The sequence below is a fragment of the Urocitellus parryii genome, chromosome X (genome assembly GCF_045843805.1).
Source record: "Urocitellus parryii isolate mUroPar1 chromosome X, mUroPar1.hap1, whole genome shotgun sequence".
Lineage (NCBI taxonomy): Eukaryota > Metazoa > Chordata > Mammalia > Rodentia > Sciuridae > Urocitellus > Urocitellus parryii.
In genome coordinates, this window is record NC_135547.1 from 1,465,731 (window position 1) to 1,479,549 (window position 13,819).

The following is a 13,819-nucleotide window of genomic DNA, read 5'->3' on the forward strand; positions in this document are numbered from 1 at the left end:
ACATCCCCAGCCCAAATATTTTTTTGTACTGGGGATTGAACTCAGGGGCACTTATCCACTGAGTCACATCCCCAGCCCTTGCCCCTTCCTTGAGATAGGGTCTTGTTAAGTTGCTGAGGCTGACTTTGAACTTGCGATCCTCCTGACTCAGCTCTCAAGTTGCTGGCATTACAGGCATGCACCATCATGCCCAGCTACATGGAAAGTAAGAAAGGGCAGTGTTTCTTTGGAGGGGGGTGGGCAATAAAATATTTTAAAATTAACTTGCTGTGGCTGTGCACTGAACTGTACACAGTCTTCTAAGAATCAATCATACATGTTTCTGCATGGAGCATGAGAAACAATTACCCTGAGATGGTGACAAATGTAATGTAAAAAAAAATTGATCATTTGCATTTTATCAATTTTCTATAATCATCCTCTATCATGTTACCTTTACAAAATAATATTGAAATCTTATGAAGTGAGTAGAATAACTATACTCATTTTATAGGCCAGGAAACTAGCTCAGGGGTACAGAAGGGCAGGAGTAAAATGAGTAGGCCTTGAGGACTCCAACTCCTAGGCTGGTCTCTACAGCTCATGCTAAAACAATTCCTTGGGCACAACAGTCAAGACTCCAAAAATCCCTGATGACCACTTAATGGCGGTAATAAAAATAAGTAATATGATATACCAGGCACACCTGGTATGATTTTAAAACTCAGGCCCATCTTTATCTGGGTGGTACCTTTCTTGTGTTCTGGCTGCTGGGAATGAGTTGGCTCAGGGGTGAATTTTCAAGCCATACATGATTCTCTAGTGAGGATTCTGCAGGCTAGCCTATTATCCTTTTCCATGTTTATTCTTGGGGCTAGGGCTCTCTCCATCTGTTTTAGACAGAAGCTCCTCTCATATTTAGGACCTCTCTTATTCAAGGAGAAATCAAATCTCATGGAAGGCGCAAACAGAATAAAGCAGCTACTTTTGAAATGCTTTATTAACAACGACTTGAACAGTATAGGGACCAGGTCTAGCTGTGCCCTCATGTTTTCACAGAACAGTCACCACAAGCAAGCAGCACAGGACATCCTAACAGCTTTGGCTGCTGCTCAACAGCCTCTGAATTGTGGTGGGGAGATGAAGGCAAACAACAGAGGAAACTCTGGTGCAGCTGAAGTCACATATTACCCAGGAAACTGCAGGTAAGAAGGCAGCACATGGAATCTCAAACTGGGAACGGCAGTATATGAAACCAGGGCTACTGTGGTCTACAATTCAATGCACATTTTGTTCTCTTATGAGGGAAATACATTTAAGAAACTGTCACTTCTACAGTGATCCTCACCTATTAATGTGTAGGAAACTTAATATCAGATGGTTGCTATTTCTTTTCACTTAAAATTTATAATCCACTTTAATGATTCAAAAAGGAGCACATGTGTATATATACTCATTGTTTAAAAGGAAAGTAGTTAACTGGGATTTGTGAATTAGGAAAGAAGAAAGGTGTTAGGTGGCTTTAAGGAGAGCAAAGGTCAAGAGTTTCAACAATGGTTTTAGAACAAGCCTAAATATAAGGTACAGAGTCCAGTCTTCTAAGACAGAATCAACAGCTATTTTAGTTCATCAACATGCATTTCACAGCCACAATGATGTGTCTGGCACTGATTCCAAATGTATCCAGCAGCTCGCTGGGTCTCCCGCTCCGAGGCACTCCCATCACTGCCAGCTGATGAACCAGGATGTCAGGCTCCATGGAGACAGCTGCAGAGACAGCTTCCCCAATGCCACCTGGGGAAGCAAGAGATATTAGGAACTTTTCTGGAGGTAGCTAGTGAGCCTTAAAGCTACAAAATATACAGACCTTTGAACTTGCTGGCTCCCATGGAGAAATATTTTCCCTAGTCACTGAATCACATAGTCTTCTCCAACTGGCCTAAGGAGTTCTCATCTTAAATTCCAAGACTCCAGTTTGCTCCCACCCCCACATATACCAGGGTCTACTCTCAACTTAGGCTCCATGGATGTGGGAGGGACTATGGAGCAGATTCTCAAAACTGTGAAGGATGTCAAAACCACTAAGATGAACCAATGAACTGTGCAGGTTCATTGTGCAGACAAGCAGGTCTGAGGCTATTAGCTTGCAAGATTGGTCCTCAGCTGGTGCAAGCAGCTTGCACTGCTGGGATGATTTCTCTGCTGATAGCAGTGGTCCCTCTGTCTGGACTATTTGTAAGAACAACATGGACTAAGCAAGCACCCACTTTTCTGCCAGGAATTGGAAATTTGTTATGTGCCTGGCAGAGGGTGTCAATGTGAGCAGCCCTCAATAGAAATTCAGGGCTCTGAGTCTCTAAGAGGCATACCTGTGCCGATATAGCACACATGAGAAGTGTTTTTCTCTGTCTCATGGCAGGGAGTGAGGTAGACTTCTCCAGTCTTCAACCAAGGTTCCTATACTAGTGGAACCCACCACATGCCCTTCTCCTGTGATAAACCTCAACCAGGAGGGCAACTGGGTGCCACATGCAGGGAGTGCTTCCAGAAAATCATCCATCAGGATGTGGTCCTGGGAGCCATCATGAGAACATATGAAGCTCCTCATCAGATCACATCATGTGGGTTAACCTTCTCAAGTCCAAGTGTCACTCAGCCCTCTCTCCCTCCCTACCACATGCTCTTTTCCTGCATTTGCTTTATTCTTTGAAAGGTACTATTTTGGGAGATGGCAAGTAAACTACTAATCATTCAAAACTCAAAAGAAACTATAAATAAAGCTTTCTGTGACTGCTCCCTGTTCAGTACTGAGTCAGCCACTCCTCTGTGTTGCCAACAACCCACCTTGGTGACTGGACAGTGTGCTGGGGACACACAAGTGCATTATGGGCTGGGTGAGAAGATCCCTACATTAATACACTTGCAAAGAACAATAATAAAGGTATTTTGTGAACTAGGGATATGGCTCAGAGATAGAATGCATGTCCAGTATGTGTGAGGCCTTGGGTTCAATCCCAGAACTATAAAAAAAAAGTGTTATCTTTGGGTGAGTAGTAGATGGGTACTGATGCCCAAGAGCATGGGACATCTCCAATCAAGGAAACAAAAAACACTTATTGCCAAAATAAACTTTCAAACACATTCATGATGCCTGCACACACCTTCTGGGTAGTGATCCTCCACTGTGATAATCCGGCCGCCTGTGGCTCTTGCATTGGAAATGATGGTGGCAACATCCAGGGGTTTAATGGTAAACAGATCAATGACACGGATAAAAATATCTGAAGAAAGTAATACCAGCTTGATGTAAGAAGCAGACTTAGAACACAGAATATGCAGGCACATGAGGTAGGCAGAGTCCTGCCTCTTCCAAGGATGAACTTCAATGTTCAGAAACAACCAACTGACCTTGTTTAGAGAGATCATCAGCAGCCACTAAGGCTTCATGCAGAGTAATTCCAGCTCCAATAACCGTGACTTTGTCATTGACACTTTGGCGGACAACCTGGTATAGCACCAACAAAACAAAGTACTGTGGTTACTACATCTAATTATGAATGCAATGCATTCCACTATTGTCATGTAATAAATAAATAAATAAATAATAAAGCACATCTCAAATCAGAGGGCACTCTGCTACACTGCTATTCCCCAATGCTAATAATTTCACTCCTTAATAATTCACTAGAAAAAAGGCTGAATCAGATGCATTTAAAATCCTGACATACTCTTTTTTTTTTTTGCAAATTTGTCTTCTCTTGACTTACAATACAAATTATTAAGTTCTTATATAATGCATAAATAAAATGATTCTTTAATGCCTAGCATGTACAGGCCCTGGGTTTGATCACCAGTACCCCTAGCCCAAACCACTATATACATATGTACATACACATCTATGTCCACTTTGCAAAACCCAACCATTTAATTACCCATGCCCATGCATGTTACCATATACATACACACTTTAAAGTTTCATCCTTCACTATTAGAAAATTTATTTCTTTTTCTCAGGACCAAGAAAATTTTAGGAAAAAAAAAGACAAAAGAGATATAAGAAAGATCCTTCAGCTGGGTGCAGTGGTGTACGCCTATAATCCCAGTGGCTCAAGAGGCTGAGGCAGGAGGATCATGAGTTCAAAGCCAGCCTCAGCAATGGCAAGGCCCTAAGCAACTCAGTGAGACCATGTCTCTAAATAAAATACAAAATAGGGCTGGGGATGTGGTTCAGTGGGTGACTGCCCGAGTCCAATCCCCAGTATCTCTAAATGGAAAAAAAGGAGAGAGAGCAATGGCATTTAAAATTGTGTATTCTACTAAAGTATGATCTCAATTGTGTAAAATATATACATATGCCTAGGAAGAAAGCAGGAAGGAAACATGCCAAAATGCCCATAATACTCTGTAGGTAGTAAGTAGAGTCACAAACTTTCTCCACAGTCTTTTCTAATTTTCCCCATATGCAGCTTGGATAGGTAGGTACAGCAGGAAGTGGACAATTTGGTGGAGAGGCCCAGAGAGGCTGAGCTCACGCTTGGGCCTGAATCCTGGTCTAGTGCTCAGGACCTGTGAAGCCTTGGGCAAGGTGCTTACTTTCTCTGATCCTCATCTACAATAAGGGCTGATAATCTGAGTTTCCCAAGGATTTTATGCAAAGTGCCCAGTAATGTCAAGCTTTAATCATGAGGCCTACAGATAAAGCTATATTCCATGCACAAAATAAACCACAGGGTCAAAGAATCTCCCCCAGCAAAATGGTTCATTTTTTTTTTTCAAACCTGGCCTTAGATCTATAAAATCTGAACCTAGCAGATATATATTACTCATTTGGACTGGTTTTTCTTGATTTTGTTTAATTTGAGGCTGTGATAAATTACAGTCAACAAACTCAAGTGCCTTTGAGTTGTAAGAGTTCAACAAAAAGACTACATTTGGAAAAGAGAAAAGTGTAGGTCAAACTAAACTGTCAGAAGGCTCCTTCCTAAGGAAAATCAGGCAAAGGTCACGAGTGACTTTAAAAAATTTTTTTTCAGTTGTAGTTGGACATAATACCTTCATTTTATTTATTTATTTTTATGTGGTGCTTAGGATCGAACGCAGGGCCTCACACATGCTAGGTGAGTGCTCTACCACTGAGTCACAACCTGAGCCCCGTCACAACTGACTTTTTTTTTTTTTTTTTTTTTTACAACTGACTTTTTAAAAACAAAAGAAAAATAAAAAAATTATTGTTTGTGAGGATGCCTAGGGCAAGGTTTATAACAGTTCTCTTTACATAAATACGATACTGGATAACACTGCAGAACTTGAGCCTTACCTTAGCCTGTCCAATCTTAAAGGTTTCTTGAGGGGTATAAAGAACCGCAGTTTCTGGCCGGCTGGTTCGAATGAAACACATTCCCTATGGCATAATGCAATCCAGAAACATAATTTATAAAATCAAGCTATAAATTCCCATAAACCATCAGGAAGTGGGAAAGAGGAAGACTGAGTGTCTACTAACAATCAAACACATACATTTTGAAGCAAGGGACAAACATGTACAACTACCAGTGAACTGGATTGTGCTACTGGGCCAGGCAATAGCCCAAGTGGGACCCTGGCAGATGCCCTTAGTGACAAGCTTTCCAAACTGTCCCTTTTATTAACTTAGAAAAGATTTCCCAAATTCTCATTGACTTGTTCTGTCTCCACCGAACATAAACTCAGGACAGAGGCACTAATTCATGTTGACTAGAAAGCCCAGAATGCAATGTTAAAAATTAAGTTTTGCCACAATATAGCTTGTAATACTTCATTGTTAGAAAGACCTTAAACGTATGAATGTAAAATGACTCACCTTTTCCCAATAAAATGCGTAGATAGAGTTTTACTATCAACTTGCATACATAAACATTTAGGAACATAATAAAACCTCAAATGTCTAGTTAAAGTATTTGATAACTTACATTAATATATAAATGATGCATTACAAACTAAAACATCAGCCAGGAAACATTGTGGGGAGCCACTCTGAATGACCCATGCCTTCCATTCTGAAGCAAGAGGCTCCAACCGATTACTACATTTTGTGATAACTTGGGCATTGTCCCAGCTCAGGAAGTCGAAGGCATGTCTTCAGATGTAGGTGTCACCCCTTGGGTTGAATTACACTCACCTATCCCTTGTAACCCTGCCCCTTCTTGCCTTTTTTGGATAGAACTTTCTAAGACTAAGGGTCCCCCAATAAAAGCCCACTTCCGAACGTGCTTGCTCTCTCTCGCCAGCCCCTGGTGACTTTCTCTCCCAGTTGGGGAACTTGAGGCCGCGAGCGGAGAAGCTGTCCTGAAGCTTGTTTAAAGGTAAAGTGTGTGTCTGTGTTTTATTTGGTGTCCCTGGAAATTTACATGAGCGACTTTAAGTTCAGCTGCCCACACGGGTTGGGGAAAGTAAAACATTGCTTTTGTTGGGATGTGGCTCAAGTGGTAGCGCTCGTCTGGCATGCATGAGGCACTGGGTTCAATCCTCAGCACCACATAAAAGAAGATAAAGATGTTGTGTCCACCTAAAACTAAAAAATAAATATTAAAAAAAACATTGCTTTCGTTCATTCATGTTATAAAGCAGCTTTATTTTGTGTGTCTTGAGATATAACCTAGCTAGAGGAAAAATGCACAAATGCTAAGTGTAGCCCCCTTGAACCTTGGCAAAGGGCACACACCATGTAACTAGCACCCAACATGTCCATCAGCTCAGAGTTCTTTCATGTCTCCTTCCAGTCATTCCCCTCATCCTGAGGGGCAACCTCTACTCTCATTTCCACCACAGCCTTGTTTTGCCTCTTGTGAACTTTGTAGAAATGGAATCAGATAACAAGTATGAAATCATAAAACAATCTCCAAGATATAGTAAATAGGGGCTGAGGATGTAGCTCAGTGGTAGCGCACTTGCCTAGCATGTGCAAGGCCCTGGATTCCATTCAACACCAAGAAAACCAAAAACCAAAAACAAACAACAACAACAAAAAAATATAAAAATTCCACAACCCAAAACAAGTAAAAAAGTAAGTCCAGAATAATATGTATGATGTGAGCCCACTTCAAAAAATCATAGAAATGTCTATGCATATGTGTTGTGAATGTTCAGAAAGGAAATTCATGCACTCTGTCCTGAGTGTGCCAATGTTACCTGTGCAGAGGCATAGGTGAGGTACAGGGCCAGAGGTGCTGAGGGTGTCTGGTAAACATCATGGACAGGTTGGAAAAATACTTATATTCCCTAAGCTCCCTTACAACTAGGGTCTAGACAGGAATTTAACTCTACCATCTAATGTTATTGTACAAGACCTCCCAAGGGGAGCATATGTGGCTTTCTGAGCTGTTTCCAACAGTGAGCCAGAGCTGGGCATCCTGGGGTTTGTCTGCACTAGTACCTATTGTCCACTCTCTAGTTTTCTAGATTTTAAGAGGGCAGTGGTGGCAGAAGCAGTGGCTTCTTTATCCCTGGCTGAGGCAACTGGGTGTGCCTTGTTTTTGTTGTTTTGAGTCAGGGTCTTGCCATTTCCTAGGCTGGTCTCAAACTCAAGGGATCCTCCCACTCCAGGTCTTGAGTAAAACTATAATGGAACTACAGATGTGCACCACTGCACCCAGCTTGGGTATATCTAAGTCCCATAGGCCTAGCAGTGGCCTCAGAGTGGCAGCTACACTGGTGGGTGAATACTCCACAGTTTGGGACGCCACCTGGATCCCACTCCTATGATTTCATAAGCATGCTTTGTTAAACCTCTTACCCATTTAGAATACCCAAAGCGCTTCCCATTTCTTGCCCTTAGCCCTGACTCGGATAGGCAGACAAGCTCTGTTTGGCATCCTTTCATATAATTTTTTTAAAGTTCTTTATTTATTTTTATGTGGTATTGAGGATCAAACCCAGTGCCTCACATGTGCCAGACAAGTGCTCTACCACTAAGCCACAACCCCAGCCCCTTTCATATGGTTTGAATCTGTTATAATGCCAGTGTGTCTGTGCACATAATTACCTGTTGCTGTAAAGATCATACTTAAAAAATAATACTATCACCACTGAGCTACATCCTCAGCCCCTATTTACTATATCTTGGAGATTGTTTTATGATTTCATACTTGTTATCTGATTCCATTTCTAGAAAGTTCACAAGAGGCAAAACAAGGCTGTGGTGGAAATGAGAGTAGAGGTTGCCCCTCAGAGACACGAAAAAGGGGGAAAATCCCATCAATACCAAACTTGGAGCAGAGCTTTTTTTTTTCCTGGTGCTGGGGATTGAACCCTGGGCTTGGTGCATGTGAAGCAAGCACTCTACCAAATAAGTTATATCCCCAACCCCTTAGAGCATTTTCTGTCTCAACCAGTATCCCATTAAACATACCTTGGTATTGGCTGCTAAATAAATAGCATGTTCCGTGGAGACAGCATCACTTGGATAAAAAATAGTGCAGTTGGGAACTGCTCGGAACATGGCCAGATCTTCCAGGGCCATCTGGGAGGGGCCATCTTCACCTGAGAAAACCATAGCCCAACAAAAATATGAGCACAACACCTCCAATAAGCTACCCTCTGCCTGCTTACCTGCTCTTGAGAAGGAACAATTCTCATTGCCACAGGGTGCCCCAAACAATTGCAGAGCCCACCAAAATGGTCCAACTTTGATATCGCTGTAACTCATTATAATTTATACTGAGCTTTCACATGTCTATCTCCCTTGAGATCTAGATGAATCAAGTTGGGTTAGACTCCCAATTGATCTTTCAGAATGACTGATGTCTGTTACTTGATACTAATACTGTCTAAGTTGACATGATGCTCTCTTCCCTGAGTCTTGGTGGCCTGAGGCTCTAATCATTCCTATTCTACTTAGGAAGGTCCCCTCACGTTTTGCCCCTCCTTCTCGGCTCTTCTACCTTCTCCCCCTTAAGACACTGGGTTTTGTGGATTGGAGTATCTGACACATTTCTCTAGGCTTTCCAAGTAGTCGAACGTCACACACCTTTGGGGACACCTCGGGGTGCTATTACAACTTAGTGTGCCTTAGAATGTATTTGGAAACAGTTCCTGGTCAGAAATTCTGTTGAAAGAGAAACTGCAATGTATGAAGTTTCAGTCTATCTCTTCCCAGCAAGGAAGAGGACACCACTGTGCACACTGCCTTGCCTGGGACAATGGCCTACCCCCAGAAGTCCAGATCCTCTCTGGGTTGGACTTAAGAGCCACTTCTCCCTGTAGCTGATTTGATTTTCAAACTTACACAGAACCCAAGCCTGGGAAAAGACTCTGGGAATCTCTTCCAGGCCTCTAGCCCTGCCTACCTTTCAATGCTGCTGTGCCTCAGGAGCTTTGGTTCTCTGCTCCCTCCCTGTACAAGTATCTGCACCTGCAACCACCTGCCCAGCTGTGACTCCTAGCTCTATCCAGAGCCTTCTTAATCCAATCTAACTAACCTAGGGAGTTACTTAGATGGCTCCCCAGTGTGCTTCTTCAGCATTATAGCAGCAAATGTAAGCATTAAATCTGCCTAGATGACCTGTCCCACCAAGCAGGTCAGGTGAATCATCTTTCCATCATTTCCACCATTCATGAACATGACTCCCTGCCCTCTCCCAAGTGAGACTTGCTTTCAGATTTTCATACAGCTGCAGACCCTTCCATCTGTTGGGAACGTTTTCTTTTTTCTCCAGGCTCTCTCAGGTTCACCCTTGGTTTTCCACCCTACTGCTAACTCCCACCCTATTTCAACCCTCTTGTGGGCTTCCCTACTTCCTGTTGTGTCCTTCTGTTCCTCCATGGAAGGTTATTGCTCCAGAAATGATTTCCGTCAGTCTATTTCCCTGCCTTTTATTCCTTAAGGGCTCCCACTGCCCAAAGCACAAAGGTACTTTGGTGATCTCAGCCCCACTTCCATCTGAGTGGTATCCAGACAGAATCTTCTTCTCTTTCCTCTGCCCACATTTCTCATCCCAGTAAAGATGGTGACCAGGCAAAGTGCAGAAAAGAATTCTGGGACTCTGTGTTGTCCTTATTTATATGCAGTAAGACATCCAAGAGGCCTCAGGATACTTATTTCTCAATGACTGAGAATGAGCATTTTACAGTAACACCAAGAGATTCGCCTCAAAGTTTACCTAACTATTCGAAGCATTTAAAGCACAATAGAGCTTTAAATTTTTTTTGAGAGACAGAGAGAGAGAGAGAGAGAGAGAGAGAGAGAGAGAATTTTAATATTTATTTTTTTTAGTTCTTGGCGGACACAACATCTTTGTTTGTATGTGGTGCTGAGGATCGAACCCGGGCCGCACGCATGCCAGGCGAGCATGCTACCGCTTGAGCCACATCCCCAGCCCCTTAATATTTTTTTAGTTGAGGATGGACAGGATACCTTTATTTAATTTACTTATTTTTATGTGGTGCTGGGGATCGAATCCAGGGCTTCACACATGTGAGGCAAGCGCTCTACCACTGAGCCAAAACCCCAGCCTGCACAATAGAGTTTTTAAAAAAGAAGTCCTGAGTTGGGCCTGGTGGCAAATGCCTGTTATCCTAGTAACTCCGGAGGCTAAGGCAGAAGGATCACAAATTAGAGGTCAGCCTGAACAATGCAGTGAGACCTGTCTCAAAATAAAAAATAAAAAGGGCTAGGGATGTAGCTCAGCAGTAAAGTATTCCTGGGTTCAATCCTCAGCACCAAAACCCAAACCAAACCAAACAAATAACAAGTCCCGAAGAGTCAAACTTCAGGGAACCATAAAAGAATGCAAGATTTAAGCAATCATGTGCTAAGGTTTCTCTGAAAAGGAAGAAGAAAGCTATCAAAATAATGGCATTCAGAACTCATACCAACGGATACCCCACAGTGAGAACCAATAAGGTTGATGTTGATTTGAGCGATGGCTCCCATGCGGATCTGATCAAATGCTCGGGTCAAAAAGGCAGCAAAAGTGCTAGCAAAAGCAATGGTCCGACCACGGGTGGCACAGCCCAGTGCCACGCTCACCTGCAACACAGAGAACATGAATTAGAACATCCCTGGACCCTTTTCCCACCTAATTTAGATAGCAAAGTCCCTATGATAACTCCTATTCTGGATATTTAAGACTGTGCTGCAGTCCTAGCATGTTTCTTTTCTGTTCTCTTCTTTCTCAAACCTTTTGTACCCTCATTCCCTGCCTTTCATGCTCTTATGGGACTCTTATCTTGATACCTTCTGAGGAATGAGAAATGAAGAGATGAAGTGTTTCACATCTGCCCCATCCCTTCCCACCTGGCTCACCCAGTGTCATGGTCCTACCTCTCCTTGAGAAGGGCCTGCCTACTGGTTATCCTAGATCCCTTTCTTCTCTTGCATTCTCAAGTGTCTCCAACATGGTGTCTCCAAGTACACAACGATCCCCCCATGCCATTCAATCCATTTTTCCTTTTCTCTTGTATCATCTTATTGCCAGTCAATACCCGCCAGTACCTTCCATTGCCACTCTCCTATTCTGCCTTATCCTCCCTCCAGAGACTGTCCCACATCTATGTACTTCACAGAAAACTTCATAGAAAGTCATCTATTGTTATTGTCCCCACCGTCTCATCTCCCATTTTCTCCATAGCCTACTTCATCTAGGTTGCCAGCCCCATAAGTGACCTTGAGGCTGCCAAATGTGAGTGGTCTCCTGACCTCAGCTGGCATCTCACTTGGCCTCTCAGAAGCATTTGGCTCAAGAAGTCACCCTTCTTTTCTCAAAGCATGTTCTGCTGGAGGTTTCCGTGAGGTTGTAATGGGACCAGTCCTGCTGCTTCGTTGGATTGTGCACCTCTTGTTACTCTGTTATGCACATTTTAACAACCCCTAATTTATTCCTTACTGTCTCTGCAACTCCAGGCTCATGTATCCCAGTAGACTTCAAATTGGAATACAAATATCTCCAGGAGTAAATAAGGACTTACCAAGGTGGGTGTCACTGTAGCTGGTTTCAAAGGCAGGCAAGCAAGATCTTTGACTGTGTAGCAATTGGGTTACATTCATCTGCTAGAGAAACAGCTGGTGGCTCCTTTTATATTGTCTCTCTAAAAATCACCTACCAACAACCTAACCCCCCAAAGGCATGTTCTCACCCACTTCAATCTTATAGAGAGCAACACTTGGAGTATTAAACCTCCAACTGAATTAAAGAGGATACTTGGAAATAATTATGCTGGCACTAATAAAGCAAAGAATGTAAATAATCAGATGACAAATCCTTTCACAAGTCAAGTGGTTTTCAATTCTTTTTAACAAAACAGAATGAGTTCGCAATGGAACTATCAACTATACAAATAATTTTTACAAACAACTTTTTTGAGACAGGGTCTCACTATCTTATCCAGATTGGCCTGGAACTGGACTGGTGACATTCCTGTCTCAGTTTTCCAAGTAGTTGGGATTACAGTTGTGTATCACTGGGCCTGGCTACAAACAACTTTAAATGAAAGCTCATTATGTGACTTTTTTTGGTTTGTAATGGAGAAGGAACTGAATGACATTCCTAATCAAATTTGTTTATGTGAATAAGGGTTCTTAGCACTCACATGATTAAAATGAAAAAAAGTTAATAGAATTTCTTCTAAGTCTTACTCAATTATATTTATCCACTGGTATATTAACAAATAGTAACAACCCTAACTCAATCCAGAAGAAAAAAATTCAATGCTTAGAGGCCTATTCATAAAAGAAAAATTTTAAAAAGCTATCAATCTGTATTTTTGTTCCAGAGAACAAGACAATCAATAAAAGGCTTTTGGGCTGGGGTTGTAGCTCAATGGTAGAGTGCCTGCCTCGCATGTGTGAGGCTCTGGGTTCAATCCCCAGCACCACGTAAAAATAAATAAATAAATAAATAAATACAGATATTGTGTCCATCTACAACTAAAAAAATATTTTAAAAAATAAAAGGCTTTTAGGAATAAAGATACTGGGGGAAAGTAATGCAAATAAAAATTCAAGTAGAAAAAGTGATTTAATTTCTAAAGAAAAATATCTTGGAGTAACCTTTAACTGGATAACTTGACTACTGAAATATCACAAATTTTAATAAACAGACAATTATATAATTTCCAACTATTTAATTTATGATTAAAAATTCAGATGTTAGGGCTGGGGTTGTGGCTTAGCAGCAGAACACTTGCCTAGCATGTACAAGGTTCTGGGTTGGATCCTCAGCACCATATACAAATAAATAAATAAAATAAAGGTATTGTGTCCAACTACAACTAAAAAAATATTTTTAAAAATTCAGATGTTAGGCCAGACACAGTTGTGTTATGCCTGTAGACCCATCTAGTTGGGAGACGGTGGCAGGAGAATCACTTGAGCCCGGGGAATTCAAGGCTAGCCTGTGAACTTAGTGAAACCCCATCTCAAAAGAAAAAAAATTCAGGTGGCTGGGGTTGTGGCTCAGTGGTAAGAGTGCTCACCTAGCATGCATGAGACACTGGGTTAAATCCTCAGCACCACATAAAAAATAAAATAAAGGTATTGTGTCCACCTAAAACTAAAAAATAAATATTAAAAAAAATTCAGGGTGGGCACACTTGTAATCCCAGTGACTTGGAAGGCTGCAGCAGGAGGATCACAGGTTCAAAGCCACCCTCAGCAATTTATTGAGGCCCTATATAAAAGAGTGAGGCCCTGTATCAAAATAAAATATAAAAAGGCTGGGTATGTGATTCAGTGGTTAAGCATCCCTGGGACTGATTCCTGGTACCAAAAAATATCAGATATTAACTTTAAAACTTGACAGAGGGATATGTAGCTTAGAAAAATGCATTCAGTGTATTGGCACCAAACCAGACGGATAGACCAGTG

General features: G+C 41.9%; 1 protein-coding gene across 2 annotated transcripts in view; it reads right to left on the reverse strand.

Annotated features, from left to right (window-relative positions):
• Positions 1–1,600: 1,600 nt before the first annotated feature.
• The window catches only part of Tktl1 (transketolase like 1), a 35,728-nt gene continuing 23,509 nt past the window's right edge, over positions 1,601–13,819 (reverse strand). For both annotated transcript variants that reach the window (XM_026412814.1, XM_026412813.1), the window contains exons 8-13: positions 10,828–10,984; positions 8,366–8,496; positions 5,297–5,380; positions 3,388–3,484; positions 3,141–3,260; positions 1,601–1,773 (exon numbers count right to left, since the gene is read on the reverse strand). In XM_026412814.1, the coding sequence (XP_026268599.1) occupies positions 1,601–1,773; positions 3,141–3,260; positions 3,388–3,484; positions 5,297–5,380; positions 8,366–8,496; positions 10,828–10,984 (762 nt within the window). The remainder of the gene's footprint in view (positions 1,774–3,140; positions 3,261–3,387; positions 3,485–5,296; positions 5,381–8,365; positions 8,497–10,827; positions 10,985–13,819) is intronic.